Source organism: Strix aluco, chromosome 2 (genome assembly GCF_031877795.1).
Source record: "Strix aluco isolate bStrAlu1 chromosome 2, bStrAlu1.hap1, whole genome shotgun sequence".
Classification (NCBI taxonomy): domain Eukaryota; kingdom Metazoa; phylum Chordata; class Aves; order Strigiformes; family Strigidae; genus Strix; species Strix aluco.
Genome location: NC_133932.1, coordinates 76,890,372 through 76,907,106, shown reverse-complemented (window position 1 = coordinate 76,907,106; position 16,735 = coordinate 76,890,372). Strand labels below are relative to the sequence as shown.

General features: G+C 46.1%; 1 protein-coding gene across 3 annotated transcripts in view; it reads right to left on the bottom strand.

Moving 5' to 3' along the window:
* Positions 1-16,322, bottom strand: part of FGF14 (fibroblast growth factor 14) — a 421,004-nt gene extending 404,682 nt beyond the window's left edge. For 2 of the 3 annotated variants that reach the window (XM_074815360.1, XM_074815362.1), the window contains exon 1: positions 15,681-16,322. In XM_074815360.1, coding sequence (XP_074671461.1) covers positions 15,681-15,888 — 208 coding nt within the window. In that variant the 5' untranslated portion in view covers positions 15,889-16,322. The remainder of the gene's footprint in view (positions 1-15,680) is intronic. The other variant, XM_074815365.1, reaches the window with a different exon arrangement.
* Positions 16,323-16,735: the final 413 nt, after the last annotated feature.

Here is a 16,735-nt window from a genome sequence, read left to right as displayed (position 1 = left end):
TATGACAGAGATGGTGTCTTTTAATAGGGCTATTACAGAAAATGTAGGAGCAACGGCTAATTTATGACCTTGAAAATAGTGTGATAACAGTTTGCCCAGTTATGAACAAAACAGAAAAAAGAAGACAGGAATACAAATACACACTGATATAAAATTAGCTTGTAAAAATTGAGTGAAAAAGCTTCATCCTTTCAGTATGAAAGCACTGGGTGTGATGAAAGAGCTGGCTCCTCTTGAAGTGCAGGTATGACTTGAGCATGCGAAGTACCACACTCCAGACGCTCCTACTTATTAGCACTAAGACAATTGTTAATGTAGAACTGCTCACCACTAATTTAAACAAATTGTATATAATTGGTTCCTATAAGCCCTCAGAAAACACTGCTTCACTACCTCTGCCACCTGACTCAGTGTATTCTCAATTCAAAAGGCTTAGGCACTCACAGAGGGCACCACGAACAGTGGGGTTAGTGTCATGGAGATTTTCGGCTTAACTGCCCTCTTAAGTCAAACAGCACTGAACTTAAAGCAAGAATTTTTACATTTTGTTTTGGTGATGGACCTTTATTTCATAATTAGTTGAGTGCACTGCAGCCCACTTGGCAGCACGTTACATACTGGCCATTCCACCAGTGCTCTCTCAGCAGCTTTATGAACTCACCATTATATCTAACCTTACAAGAATTAGTATTTTTAGTGATATTCTTGGAAAAGTACTGCTAATATCTACTGATGACACATATTTCTACACTAGGCAGATCCTTCTATACTGGATTAAAAAAAAAAATTTAAAAAATGATAGTACTCTGTCAGGGACTTAGGATACTGGTTTTGCACATCCCCCTCAGGGACAAAACATCAGTGCCATGTATCAGGGGCAAGGAGACTACCAGGTGACCCGCTTACTAATTTATATACTGCAATGTTTGCAGTTTGAACTCTCATTCTCTGATATTCCTTTATTTAGAAGTATTTTTCAAAAGGATTAGAAATTCCTGCCAACTCAGCCTTTCATTTCATATATTTGCTTCGAGGTCCTTCACTGAAGACACATTGAGACTTCTGAAATCTATTTGTGTAACCCCCGGTTTGTTCTGGTTTCCACTGTTGCCTGTACCTAATAGAGCGATGAAAAAACCAAAAACTTTGAGATTCTGAGAAAAAGCTCAATTCTCTTTAGAGGGAAAACCCAAGAGGACTGTGTCCACATGGGGAGAAAATTGTTGTTCTGTCTCAACCATTCACTTGCTGCTTGTTCTATTTGGTTTCTGTAGACCTAGATTAGTTTCATTATACGTTAATGCCCTTGAATGCAAACTGGGGAAGACATCCTTGTTCTGCAAATTAGTCATTGTAAGTTAAAACAGACGAGAAGATGGAGCAGACTGAGGCTGAGGCTGTAAGGATTATTCAAGTAATAGTAGATTAAGCACAGAACCATTTAATCTGTACAAGAAAATTATTGTCTTCCACAGAAACAGGGGTCTCTCCTTACAGAGACCAAGGAGTGGTGGATTAGCAGGAAAGAATTTGAGTATTTAAATTTAGACAGATTTTTAAAATCCAAAGCAGAGTGCCAAGGCCAAAAAAACCTCTTCCTTCTTTTCCTCTGAGGGCAAAGATCACTTCCACCACAAGAATGGTCCCATGCCCTGGCCATGGAGTACATGCTCCTGTTATCCTCCTGTAAAACCCTTCTCTGGAGGGTTGATGACCTAATCTGTCAGTGGAGCACTGCAGCATAAAAAAGAGCAAGGAACTTCCAGAAGAAGGATTAAAGCTGGTGCTTTCAGGTAACATGACAAAAAGAAAGACACTGCAAATGAGGAGACTGGAAGGGGAAAATGAAGAAAGGATATTTTCACTGTTGAAAAGAATCTCAATGCAGTTAGTCTGGCCCAAATTGGCTTAATTGCCATGCTGTGTGAAAAGTCCTAGAAATGTTACATTAATGTGCTACCAACTGAAGAAAGTTTCCAAGATACCTAATAAATTGAGAAGTATTTATACTGAAAGTCATTTACTCCTCTATTGCTAAAAAGATTTTACCAGCTTAGAAGATTTGATTCAACTTCCAAATTTACAGATTGGTTAGAGGGGTTTCAGAAATCCAAGCTCTTCATAACAAACCCACATGCTGACTGCAGACCCCCACTGTGCTTTATTTTAAGGCCACACCAAGCTATGGCCCACCATCAGAACTTTTCACAATTGGCTTTATTGTAGGCAATGAAAACATAAAAACCTCTGTTCTTGTTAAATACAACACCCTTCTTAGTCCCAGATTAAGTAATGATACTTGGGTTTCTTCCGATTTTTAATCTGTAAAGGAACAGTTATTTTAAGGGGTTTTCATGGAATTCATGAAAAGAGCAGAATCTGCTGCTTAAATTCAGTCTGCATTAATCTGCATTAAATGCAAGGGTAAATACGCTCTTTGCATCCTCAGAGAAAAGAATCAAGAGATTCCAAGTGCTATAAACTCATTTTCCCTAAAACTATTAAAAAAAACCAAACAACCAAACCCAAACTGCTTTATGATTTCTAATTTTCATTAATATAGGCAACGTACATGCAAATATACTGGAGCATACCGTCAGAGTATAAGCCAGATCATCTTAATTCACAGACCATGACCAGATTTAGCCTGCCATAATATTTAAAGCATCAATAATCAGTAAAAATGTTTCTTTACTTATGATCCTCACAACTATATAAAGGAAGATAGGGATTGGTGGTCATGTGGGGACAAATATACACGCTTTCATTAAAGGAAGATCAAGAAGCATGTGCAGCAGCAACTCAGGTCGGTGTCCGTATAGCTCAGGAAATAGCAGATGGGTGTGCAGTAAAACAACAAGTTACTCAGATGACTGATAGTGTTGACCAGTTTCATTGCACACACTCACACAAATGTGATCCCCAGTAAGGTCAGTGAGGAGGAAAGTGAGTACAAGTCAGTGAAGTGGAAGAAAAAGGTTTTATTTAGAGACAGAGGAAACCTCCTGTCCTTCAGTTCTTCCTTACCCTGGAGCTGCATCTTCTTGTCAGAGAGAAGGGAAAGGGGAAATCTGTCACTTTCCCAGCAAGACTGAGCCTCCCTTCCTGTCTGGTTTGTCCTCCTCAGAAATTCATTATGATTCATTCCTTGCGGACTTGGATCTCTGCTGTTCAGCTGCCAGACTTACTCCAAAGACTCTGGTCTCTTTCCTCCACCAGCTTTTCACAAGGTTAACCAAGAGCCCATGGAAAGCCCCCTTCTAGGTGTTCCTTCCTCAAAGGATGAATCTGGGGTTCATCCCTTCTACTGAAGCTCTAACATTTCTTTTGCCTGGCTGGGATGCTGTCATATGCTCTTATTAGTTCAGCTGTGTTCCCATGCTGAGACTGTGGGCACAAGTAAATCACCCTACAAGCAGAGCTTGACCTAACTTTCCTTAGTGGAGGTGAAGGGGGTTTTCTGATCCTCTTTGGCTGTGCTCATACTGCTAAATAAAAGAAGTGCTAGACCCCTGGCCACCCACACTTGTTCCTTAAGTCCCAGGCAGTTTTGAACCACTTCAGCTAGCTGTCTCCAAGCCAAATCTGCTAGGGAGGGTGGTAACTGCAAGTAATGTGGACATGAGCCAGCCAGAGCCATTTGGACTTGGATCAATCCCTGGCCCTTTTTAATTAAGCAATATAAATTCAGTCTTAGGTTCCTGAACAACTAGGAGGAGTTTAAGGTGGGGGAAGGATATCAATGCCAAACTGAAGGTGGACAGTTCTTTCTCACAATTCTTACTTGCCATCTGTTAATGAGAAGAAGAGACTGGCTCTCCATTTGAAGCTACTTTAAGATCTCCAGTATAAGTTTCCTGAAGCAGATTTATGGTGATCTACTAGGTCTGAATGGCACCTAACATTCTTGGCCTATTTGACTGGACTTAATAAGCTATTGGGAGAAAAAGGCAAATTAATATTGAACCTATACTACTCTCCTTCAGAGTGCCTAATGCCTGCAAGTGTGCAAAAATGCCTTTGAAACCTCCTGATAGAGACAAAAGCTATTTAAATCCTTCCAGTGTTGGATACCTCTATCATTTATACCGCCCAGCGCATGGTGTCCGATACAAAGATTTACAAAGCTTAGGACCACAGAAGTAGATACACTGCATTTTGAAAGTTGTGTTGTAAATCAGTTTGGGGGGGGGGGGGGGGTGGGGGGGGGTGAAATAATGCATTTCCACTCACCAGCAGTTACTGTGGCAACTACACTGACTGACTCAGTTTAGCTTGAGGGCCACCCTCGTGAGGAGAGTCGTGTGCCATCTCTGCTGCAGGGGAGCCTGCAGGTGTTAGCCCAGGCAGCTGGAGCATACATAGGGCTCCACATGCCCACACAGGTCCAAAACAGCAAGGGCTGCCAGGCATACTCACACAGACGGCTTGCAGACTGTCCACATGACAGCAGGCCGGCAGGCAGGAGGCACTGGACACTCTGCTTAAGGTCACCCTGGAGGCCACTTCTTCAGAGCTGTACAGTGACAGCTGGTAGACTCATGAGAGTGTGGGAGCACCTTCATTTATAAAAGCAAAGCAACATTTACAAGGATATCTCACCTTTAGCAAGATAGCTATAAATGGAATAAATTGAGAGAAGCTAGACTCTCAAACGTAACTCCCTTAGATGTCCTTGGGAAAGAAACACTTCTAGAAATAGATGTTTTCCATGAAAATGTCCTTAAATTTCAGACCTATTTGCTCTTCAATTGATAAGTAGCTTAAACAATTTCTAAATTCTGCTTGCCTGTAGGACTCTCTATCACTAACCTGTCTAAATGACTAAATTCCTTTAATCCCTTTATTATTTACTTTATAATTTCTTTTGTCATTCTGGTTTTTCATCTCCCTCTGAGAATAAGTGGGAGAGAGAGCATCCCACACTATTCATGTATCATCCACACAGCACTTGAAAAAAATCTCCCATAATGTACTAACATTGCATTCTGACTTACTTTTGTTCAAACTTCATCAGGTTCCACCCCCAAATTCTTAACCTATATATATGACTACAAGAGCTTAGTATTTCTCTTTTCTTCATCTTCCATCTTAAATCTATTAGCAGATACTCTTTTCCGCAGCCAGCTTAGGCCATAACCACTCCAGCCAGACACTGAAAGCCAAGGAAAACGGGCCTCAGCAAACATAATGAACCCTCATGTTGCTGTTTCTCCTGATATTTTATTAAAAGATTTTAACCTAGCCTGCACAGCTTATGGCTTACTTCTGCTTTGGTTATAAGGTCCTAAACTACTGCCTCTGCTTTCATCCTGATGGCAGCTGGCACAACTAGAATAAAATAATTTTCATCCAGCATCTAAGAGACCATGAAACTAAGTAGCCCTACAGTTAAACTACTGTGATATTCACCTGCATATCCTTAGGTCCTATTATTTTTTCTTATTGTGCTTAAAGACTCTTTTTTTTTAATCGAGAGCACCATATTTACTTAGGTATCTTGAGGAACCCCTTAGATTGTGTTTTCAGTTGTGTATGGCAGTGGTCAAAAACAACATGCATGATGTTGAAGTGCTAAGAAAGCCAATGTCTTCTAAGATACACTTTCACTGAAAACCTTCAATGAGCAGAGACTATCTTCTGTGGCCCACAAATCAGAGGAATCACCTCCACTTCATGTAAGTAATACCCCAGGTACATCATCTCTTATAAACTCCAAAGATGAGCTGAAATGAGGAAAGACACTAGAACACAAAATCACAATGACTCCATTCCCACTACCTTGGCGCACATTCCTCCCACCATGAATAAACTCATTGATTTTACCCAGATATATATTACCTAGGAAACTACAACAGCATTATTTTTTTCCTCTTACACTTTTACAACTCCACAAACATTATCATTAGTCCAGTTCTAAAACAAAATAAGTCCTCCTTCAAAAAAATGTAGGTCTTCAGTACAAACAATACATAGCAGCATATTTGCTGTAAAACAATCCCATACTGCTTTTAGGCGCCCTGTTCCATGGAAGAAGAGTTCATGCTACAAGTTTCAATGGTAAGAGAATTAATCTCTGACATCTTTCAAAACTTTGTGCAAGTAGGCAGAGCTCAACACTTCAGAACCCAGGGTTTACTAACACAGTCACTGGTTTTGTCACAAATGTCCCTGGTCATCAGGAATCTTAGAGCATATTGCACTGAAGTGGCATGTTATAATCCTCTCATACAATAATGTCAGAAAACTAGATTATCAAAAGTGAACTCAATCAAAGGTGAACAAGGGGAATCAAAGGTGAGCAAGATTCAGACCACAAGTTTGCTCTGTCTGTACCCTGCTGAAGGTACAGGTATTACATCCACATAGGTTTTGAAATTCTCTGGGAACTCTTCGGCAGGGTACCACAGCCACAGGCTTCAAGGTATTCCAGGACAAGTATGAATTGCTCAGCAATATTATCCAGAAAACTTCCCTGGAAGCTGAGGAGTCCTGCTTTAACAGCAGAATCCCACATAAACCATTTTATCCTCAAGGAACTAATATCCTCGAACAATTCTCAAAACAAATGAAAGGGATAACATTTGTCCTTAGGTCTTCTAAATCCTCTTGCTCATTTTACTGTCTTTTCCTAATCAATCACAGTTGCTTTACTGCCTCTGCATTTATGTACTTCTGCTACTGTTCTGCTACTGTAAATTAGCAGAAAGTGGGAAACAATCACTCATACAGCTCATGCCCAATAAAACAAAGGATAGTCCATCAGCCTACCCTTCATCCATCATAAATATCTATTACATCAGTAATAGCCTGTACAGTTTTTCTGGTCACTGCCACTAGCTAATTATTCAAAGTGGTGGAGAGAACTTAAAAATATCTGAAAGAAATCTAATTAAGGGCTAATTTTCCTCAGAGACCCTAAACCAAAGTAAAAAGGTGAGATGCCTGCACAAGCAGCAGGTGAAAGAACTGAAAGAGATGTGAGAGGCTATAATGGAAGCAACAGCATTTGGGACGGGTGAAGGTCATATTCATGGAGATAAAACAGGTCTGAGTAAAGCCAGGAGACTAGCAAATGTCAGTACTGAAAATCTGTATAACCCTATTTTTTGAGGCAGAAAGTCTCCTTCACATGGGGACAAACAGCAAAAAAAAAATTTATGATGACAAGGGGGTAGAAGAAATCTCTTGGGGGCACAAGGCTTTACAAATTTTAATCCACCTGTTAATGCTTTTTTAAAACATGGAATTTCAGTGAAAGCTGAAAGAGTCCAAGCCACAAAAAATTGCATCTGGGTTTTAGACATCCTGAAGTTAATTTACATCTAAAATCTTGGGCTGATCTCCTAATGGGATAATCTGCCTAAATCATGTTTATGTTCAGTTTCTCAGGGCCTATTAGCAATCTGGATTTGACTTGCAATTTCTAGTTGCAAGAAAATCAGAACTGTAAAGTGTTTTTTTCATATAACAAGCACTATGAATTAATAAGCGCTACTATTAAGTTAACCTTTAATAAGATATTCCTGATAGGATACTCAATTTTATAAGAAACTACTATACTAGCGATCTAACTGATTTTTTTAAGCATTATCCTACTCTGTAATTTTTCCACATCTTTTTCCATATTTTCCACTATATTTTGCACTGGTAGTTCCTGTTCACCTCATTCAGTGTCAGCAAATGTACCTATATTAGCAACGAGTGATATGTGTAGAAACTACTGGGCAATAGCAATGCTCCATAATGCACTTCTCTAATGAGAAGTGTGAACTGGGAACTGTTTAATCTGGACTTTTTTAAAATGTAGCAGGACATGTTTAGGAATACATTTACTGAAAGAGTAACAAGTCTGGCAAAGTTTTCTTCCTTAAACTAACATTTTCAACTCAAACCTCATTAAAGGGCAATGAAATACCTGTATATTTCCTTTGCCAGCATTGGTGAGAACCAAGAGATTTATATGTCAACAGAAGACTTTGCTTTTGTATGCAAGCTCCCTCTCCTATTCAAATCATTCAACACTGGTACAAAATTCTAGTTTTCAGTCACACTAGAGCTTAATTCTTTAAAAGCTTGTTCAAGGGAGCAATATCCCGATTCTTTCCTCAAGAGAAAGGACTTTGTGAAAACATGCCCTTTTCAGGAGATACCTCCTTATCCCATAGGCCTAGAAAATCCATAGGAATGAACTCCTTTTAGCTGGATGAAAGCAGAGCATGCAAAGGGACATGTCAGCTGCTGCCTCATTTTTGTCCTCCAAAGTCAGAAACATCCTGTATCCTCAGCAAAGGCAAGTTTTACTGCACTGGAACTGAGATGATAGAAATGCCCAGGATTTTCTGACAGTTCAAGGAAGGAGAAGACACTGTGAAGGAAGTGCTCTTCACCTTATGGATGAGCTAATCACCCCTGAAAAGGTCCCTGTGATCAGTAATCACACACATGGAACAGGAATAGCAGCATTATCCTCTGTTTTTCAACAGGAAAAGAACCAAGGAGTACCCACTGACAGTCCAAACCCCTCCACACCCTTTCCACACAGCATGTGGTTATGTGGAGCTTGCTGCCACACAAAGTTTTTGATGCCCAAAACATAAACGTTGATTGACAATTAAGGGTGTGTAGCTCCTTCAGATACTACTAAATGCAGTGGTCTGAATAAAAGCTCTGACTTAAGACGGTCCAGTGACAGCTGAAAACTGAGAGGACAGATTAGAGGAAGGATCAAACCTACATCTGACCCATGTCTTCTGTTTTTCTTATACCACCTAATGCCCAGAGCTGGAGACAGGACATGGTCAAGAGCTAAGTCCCGGACATTCTGTATCCTCACTATGTTCTTATCTTTCCAGATGACAAAACTGCATGAAAAAAACGTGGATGACATGATGAATTTTCAGGGAACAGCAAAGTCTATTCCCTTATCAGCTCAGTGAAATACAGACCTTTCGGGAATCTCCTTAAAACAATTTTTTCGTAGAGGATTACAGTTTATTTGTATCACTGTCTGTGAGCGAAAGCCAAAACAATTCCAATGGAATAAAAATGTTTAACCTTAGTTCTATTCTATTATCTGATGGGACCAGGTTAATTTTAGTGCCATAAAATGATTAAACCAAGTAATTTCCAAGATACTGCCTTCTGTATGCAAACATTAAACTTCCTCAGTGCAATTCCTCATGCTGTTTCCAGTTAAAAGTAAAATAAGCAGGTGTCAGAGTGAAAACACAAAATATGGACATTAAAATTACACCATGAATTTCTGCTAGCAACTGCGTGCCATTTATTGTCATTTGACCCACGCAACCATCCAATATTAACTCTCAAACTGCTAAAGTATTGGTGTGTTCAACAGAGTATGTTACCTAAACAAGTGCATTGAATTTTACTGCAGAAGGTGTTACTATTCTGACTTGTGCATTGACTTTTACTGACAATATTATTTTTATGACTTCCCAACGCTGTCTCATCAGCAACTATTTACTTTTGTTGTTACTATTTAATGTGAGTGCTTCTAACAGCATATGCTACAGATACACCAAACCTGCATTTCATTTATCCATTAAAAGCCTTTCACTTAATGATTTTTGAGTTTTTGCACTCAGAAAGATCCTCTTTAAAGTAAGTGTACTCCTGATTTGAGTAACAAGTTTGTTAGTTATTCACACACTATTTACCTTTTCTGCAAAGTATATTAAAAAGAACATGTCACTTACATACATCTTGCTCACTGTGAGTTCAGTCCATCATGGCGTCAAACACCATCAGTTCCCTTTGCAATTATAATTTTCAGTACTTCTGAGGGGCTCAGAACCTCTAAGGAACCACTTCAAGAACACAACAAATTGTGTTTTTAATAGCCAGTCCGAAGATGAATATAGTCCTTTAAGCACTTTATCACATGGTCTCCTATAAAAAGATTTTATTCCCAGTTGCTTCGTTTGTTCTGACAGTAGAAACACACTTTGTGCAAGAAGTGGGCTTGTTCTTAACTAACATGGCCCCAGTTCTGCAAAGTTTATTTCCAGGTACACTTTTTTTCTACTGCATACACAATTTCTGTATGGTGGCAAGTAGCTTTCAGGTACATCAAGCCTTGTGCAACTTTTTTCACAAAAGAGATTGCAAACTTTTAAGATCATTCAATGTTTTATTTCTCAGTAAATTGTTCAGTAAAGTAGTAATTTGTCTCTGAAAAGTTATCATTCACTGAAATGCAAAAAGCAAACAAAAGGACCAACAGCACACTTGTGCCACGTTCAGACATTCCCTGCGATTCTTAACAATCAGGAAAGCAAGGCACAGAGAAATAACAGTGTGTCCAAAATCACAAAAGCCACCTGAAACAGAATTAGGTATAGAAACAAATCACTGCTCCCGAAGTAACGAGGACATCCTCAACGTAACGAAACCTGCTTCAGCAGGACACGGTGCTCACAGGCGCATTTGCCAAATGTCTGTAAACATTCAGCACAGTTTAATTTGCACACAACCACTTCATTTATCCAACCACATGCTAGGCTCACAGCGTTTCATCCTACATGTTGAGTGATTATACAAAAATGTCAGTAGTGACCCCACCAACTACAAAATGACACCTCAGAGTTGGTGTAATGCCTTAATTCCTATTTCTTTAGTTTTATGAAGTCCTCTTGAAAAAACAGTTTCCAGCTTCAGACAACTCTCTCCAGATTATATTTTTACAGGCAGTTACTGGACAGAACAGCTTCGCAAAGGGACAAATTCTGAATGTCTAAATCACTCATCTAAATTTAAAATAATTTGAAGGAATTTTAGCTCAAAATTAATATACTTAACATAATCAAAGCAGGTAAGTAGAATAAATATCAAACTCAAACGAAAACTGCACACATATAAAATATTTAAACCAATGATATGTGTAAATACATTTTTCATATTTTCCCTAAGCCTAAACCATCCTTTGTATATTTGAATTCATTTATAAATGGCCCATCATTAGGAAACATTGAACTAGGTGCAAGCATTTTATCACAGTAGGGAGATGCATGAGCAGGCATAAATTTCACCCCTTAACAAGTAGAATATGCAATTTAATTTGATCAAGAATAATTAAATTTGTACAAATTAAGGAAATGTATTCCATAAAGGACAAAACTTCAGCAGGTGAAATACATGTAAATAGGCAATTTTACATCTGAGTGAGAGAAACACACCGCGGCTTGATTAACAGTATAGGAGTTACAGTATTTAGGCAGTCAGAGCTGCTTTTCAGACCTAAGTGAAAGCAACTTCAAGGACCCAATCCTGCAACTCTTACTGAGACAAAACACCTTTTGTCTTTTGGTGGGAGGTTTGTTTTCTATGAGTAAGGAAGGCAGTGGGGAGGACAAATTTTCTTAGAATTCAGATAAAAACACACACTACACATTTTATGGGCAGGACCCAAGCTTCCGTTTCAAACAGAAGCTGGAATGGCTCTGCTTAGAAACTTTTCCAAAATTATAAGTGACCATGAAAGAACAGTCTGACTATTTTATGGAGAAGGAGTTTAACAAGGGACTATGCAGAGATCCCAGTTCAGCCACAGCCTGTATTTCAGATGTTCTTCATTTTAAATAGGTTTTGTATTTGAGATTGATATGGGACCGATACTAACAGAAACCAAATTTCTCTATCATCAGCAACATATTTATAGTAATGCCAATTTCCATCTACTCTTCTGTCAACATCCCTGACTGAGTTGGAGAGATGCCTCTCCTTGGAGGTAAATGGAGAGGAAACCTGATCCATCCTCTGTCTGCGGGGCTGCCACCAGGAGTGAAATGTGATAGCAATTCCTGCCATGGGGACCTCTAGCACTCCAGCCAACTAACTCATCTCCCTTCATCTCCCATCTCTAACAGCTGTCATTTGGTGAAAAAAACTATTCACTTGCTCTATTTGCTTCAAAAAACATCCAGAGATACTCTCCTTCCCCATTTCCCCTCGAGCCCCAAATACTCCCCATGGCTTAGCCATTCCCTGAGTGAACACACACAGTTTAGAGCCTGGTGGCAGGGTGGCATCTTATCATTACAAGCCCTGGCTCAGGCCTTATGGTTCCGAGCAACTTTTAACTCTTTGTGAGTCTCTTTTGTCTCACTTTGTGAAGTCCTCTCTGTATGTATGACAGGCCGGTAGGGCAGAGTTAGATGGAAATAATAAACTTACAAAAGCAAGTAAGGCCCAGGGAACCTAATGCATTGCAAAAGTTTTCATGCTGGACAGGATGCTGAAGATATGTGGGGCTTCATTAATTTTTGTACTATTAAACTCAGCATAACTCAAAAAAAAATCAATCGGTGCAAACAAAGCCACATCTATTGATTCTCAAAGTTTGTCTCCTTATGAAGAAATGTAAAGAGGTAAATAACTGTAGCAATCAAAGGCAGCTCCTCTTTCTGGAATATCAAATTTGAAACAAATTTCATCATAACAAAACTATTACCAAATAAAAAACAAAGACTCCTGATGCAACCCTGCCAGACACTTGCACACACCCCACCAGACACCCCATACCTCCCTGCCCCGCTCGCCCCTCGCTCCAGAGCTCTGCTTGGTGCCTGTAAACCCGGGGGGCCAGCTGGGGCCCCCGGGATGACAGAGGAACCCCGGGAGGAGGTAATCGCTGGGAGGGGGGGCTGCAGCCAGCGGTGGAGAGGAAACGTAAAGCAGAGAACATCTGGAAAGGAGCCACTCAGTCCCGTTTCTGGAAAAAGACCAGCTGTTGGACAAAAAAAAAGTGCAGCAGGCCGAAAATAGCTAAATAAACGGAAATTACAGCCAGCGTTAGCTGCCTAACCTGCTCGATTTTCCGCACGGTTGGCTCAGCGGCAGCTGCTCGCTCGTGTGGTGCCTTTTGAGACCAAAAATCCCGGCAGCTCCTGAAAAGTTTGGCGGGCAAAGGGGGCCGGGGGAGGGCCGGGCAGGGGCATGGGGGGGGTGTAGCGGAGCCCCGTGCCGCAGCGGGGACGGGGCTCCCCGGCTCCCGCGGGCGGAGCTGCCCGCAGGGGAGGAGCCCCACGGCCCGGGGCGGCGGGCGAGGCAGGGCATCACGGCACCGGCTCTCCAGCGGGCGGCCCCAGCCGAGATGGAGACGATCTGCCCCCAGAGCAACCGCGCCTGCGACCGATCTAATCCCGCCAAGCGGGTGATCGCCTCCCCCCCAACCCCGCCCCCCGACAGTTTAGCTCGCCGCAGCTGAGCGCTCCCGGGAAGGGGCTGTCAGGACGGGGCATGCGGCTCGGCTGGGCTCGGCGTCCCGGCTCCTCCGCCGGGATCCCGGCGGACCGGAGCAGAGCGGCGCAAACTGCGCGGGGCAGAGAGACAGACCGCGGACCTGCCCGGCGGGAGGGGGCACCCGCAAGCCGCCACCGCAGCTCTCCCGCCGCCCTGTGTCCCCCTGGTCTCCGCCGCAGCGGGGGGCAGCGACTCCCCAGACCGGCCCCCAGGGTTTCTCTCCCCTCGGCAGTTTGGCTCAGCCCTCCCCAGGCAGGGGGGCGGTGGCAGCGGGGTGCAGTGCCACTCCAGCCACCAAAACCCGCTCGTCCCGTGGAGGGGGGCGTAAGTGCGGCAAAGTCCCTGAGGAGGGGGAAAGGTGTGCTGCGGTACCTGCCCCTCCGAGGGACACGTCTCGGCTTCAGGGGGCCATTTCGTTACCAGCCTCCCCTCCACAGGGAAAGGACACGGGCCTTTGGTGGAGGGGGGAAGGATTATACGCCTCTCCCCCCTCCGATATGCAAACTGAAAGGTCTAGAAACCACCAGCCCCCCAAGCCCTTCCTCCGGAGCATCGTTTCTCGCCTAAAGCATCACGGCGGGGCAGCCTGCCTCCCCCGGGGGGCGGTCGGCGGCAGCGGGCAGGGCAGCGGGCAGGGCAGCGGGCAGAGCCACGCCGCGGCTCTGCTTTCCCCCTGCGGTCACGGCCGCTTCATGCACGGCTCGGGCAGGAGGAGACGGGGCGTCCCCAGGGGCTGCGAAAAGGTGGCCGGCTGCCCTGCCCCATCCCGCCCCGGGGCGGGGGGGAGCGGGAGGGCACACAGTTTGGAAGTTGCCCCCCGCCGGGGGAGGTGGCTCGCTGCAGTGCCAAGGGGCGAGGGAAGCAAAGGGCACTTTGCGGGAGACCGAGCGCAGCCTCCGGCGGGGCATTTCGGCCTCTCGCATGCTGAGAAGTGTCTGCTCTTCGCTGCTGCGGCAGCGGCGGGGAGGAAAGGGGCGAGAGGAGCTGGCAAACGAGAGCGAGAGGGGGGAAGAGCTAAAAATCTGCCGAGGTGCCCACCTCGACTCTCTGCACCGGCCCTGAGCTGGGCAAAGCAGGAGCCGGCACCTCGGCTGCCGGAGCGGAGAGGGGTGCGGGCTGCCAGGGCTGCTGCTTGTTGATGTTGGGGTGTCAGAGAGGCAAGGAGAGCCTATGATCTACTACACTGCAGTGCCAGCGTCAGGAGCCTCCTCGCTCGGGAGCTGCCACTGCAGGGCAGCCGGCACTCGCCCACACCAGCGCGCACACCCGGCATCCCTCCCCGGGCAGCCCGGGCTCCAGCCGCTCTCGCCTCCCCAGGCGCGCCAGGGCTTGCAGACAGCCGGGGGGAGCCCGCACGGCGGCGGGAGGGGGCCGGGGCCCGGTGTGAGGGGGGCGGGGAGCGCCGGTATTTCCCCTGAAAAGCTCCCCGCTCCCCCGCCCGCCGAGCGTCCCTTCTCGCCCATCGCGCTCGCCCAGCCGCGGGCTTGGCCGCCCGGCCGCCCCGAGCAAGAGGGACGCAACAGCGGCAGCGTGACCCCCCCCCCAACCCACCCACCCCCCTCGGGACCGGGCTTTTGCATTTCTTATGTAATGTACTGCAAGTTTCCACCTCGGAGCCGGGCTGAACCGAAGCGCATGATCCCGGCTGCCGGGCAGACATGGAGACGCACGCACAGAGAGGGGTCAGCCCGGTGGGGGGGGGGGGGGGGGGGGGGGGCGCTGGGCATAGCTGGCTAAGCTGCCGTCTGGGCACAAGCCCCAAGAGAGCGTCCACCCCCCTTCCTCACCCCCCCCCTCCGCCTTCCCGGCCTAGAGTCCCGGGGGGTGAGTGACAAGGGGGGAGCCCCCAGGCCGGGGGCGGGGGGTACCGGGCTTGACTTCAGAAAGCCGAGCGAGGCGGGTGGGGGGGTGTGTGGGAGGGGGGTGACATACTGCAAGCTAATCAGAAAGTGCTGTGCAGGACCTGAGCCCCGCACACTCACCCACCGCAGGCAGGGCCGGCTCACACCAGCACGGGAGACCCGGGCTCCCCTTCCCAAAACTGACTGGGGGTGTTCACGGGGGGCTCGCATCGGGGACGGGAGCGGGTGGAGGCGAGGTGGGGGGTCTACCGGCTTCCCCTCCAAAAAGGTAGCGGTATAAAAGTTTCCTCCTTGGAAATAGCACATAGGAACTAGGAGATGCAGGCTGGGCTAGGGTCGCCTTTGAGATTTTTTTTTTTTTTCTTTTCCGTGGTGACAGTGGCTGAAGCTAATCCAAACCGCTCCTTGCTTATTCATACACATATGCACATGCATGTCCGTGCTGGCCTCGTTACATTTCCCCCTTCTCCCCTCAGCAGGATTGCAGATCTACCTCGGCGAGCAACAGACAGGGTAGCATAAAGGAAAAACAACGCAGTGCAATGGATTGCTTACCAGTTTGGTTCTTGTTTTTCTTAAGACTCTTGCCACAAAGACACTGCAGCATATGCGATCCTTTGCTGAAAATGTTCCAAAGAAACCACATTGATTTGGGCGAAAAGCAATCCAGCAGCTTATACACCCTGAGAAAGAAGAGATCCTTGTGGTTGCATAATAATAAATTGAGACCAGTTCTCCTGAAGAGGGGCACCAGTTTTATCATAGAAAAAACGATTATATTCCGATCTTCTCCCAGTTTTTTTTCCTCACGTGGTATATTTCTTTGAGACTTTTCAACGGATGCTTTTTTTTCAGCCAGGCTGAATGGTTATTCCCCCTAGATCAACATTGGATTATAACCAAAAGCGTGGAGAGGAAAGAAAAGAAATCCCTTTTTTTTTTCAGCCTGAAGCCAAACGAAAAGTAAGGTAGTGAAATCCCAGCCGAGGCCAAAACCTCATCAGAGACACCGGCAAAACGCGGAAGGAAGATCCCCGGAGAGAAAACCATAGCCTGGTACTTGACTGCTAGGAGGATGGGTGGATCCGCAGAACAAAAGCCACGGCAGGATCCATCCTACGGAACGACTGCCATTGTGCAGCCCCGCGGCGGGAGAGCGCACCACCAGCACCCGCCGAAGCCCGGCTGAGGCGCAGAGACCGCTGCCGGCCGCGGGCGCGGACCCCGCCCGCAGCCCCCGCCGATGCCCCGCAGCCCCCGCCGCCGCCGCCGCCCCGCGACGCCGCCGCCCGCCCTCGCCCGCGCGGGCCGTTCGCTCCCGGCCGCGGCTGCCGCTGCGCCCCGCACCGCCGCGCAGGAGGCAGCACCCGCAGCCTCGGCGCCCAGTCGCCGGCGGGCGCCGGCGGGGGGGGGCGGGGAGGAGCCGCCGAACCCCGCCGGCCCCGGTCGCCGTCACGTACCCACGTGCGGCCCGGCCCGGCCCGGCGCCGCCGGTGTACGGAGAGGGGGCACACACACACCGGCGGGCCGCCCCAAAGGTGCCCCGCAGGCCGCTGACCGCGGGCCCCGGCCGCCACCCCCCCCTCCCCCCCCGAAGCGTCCTGACCCCC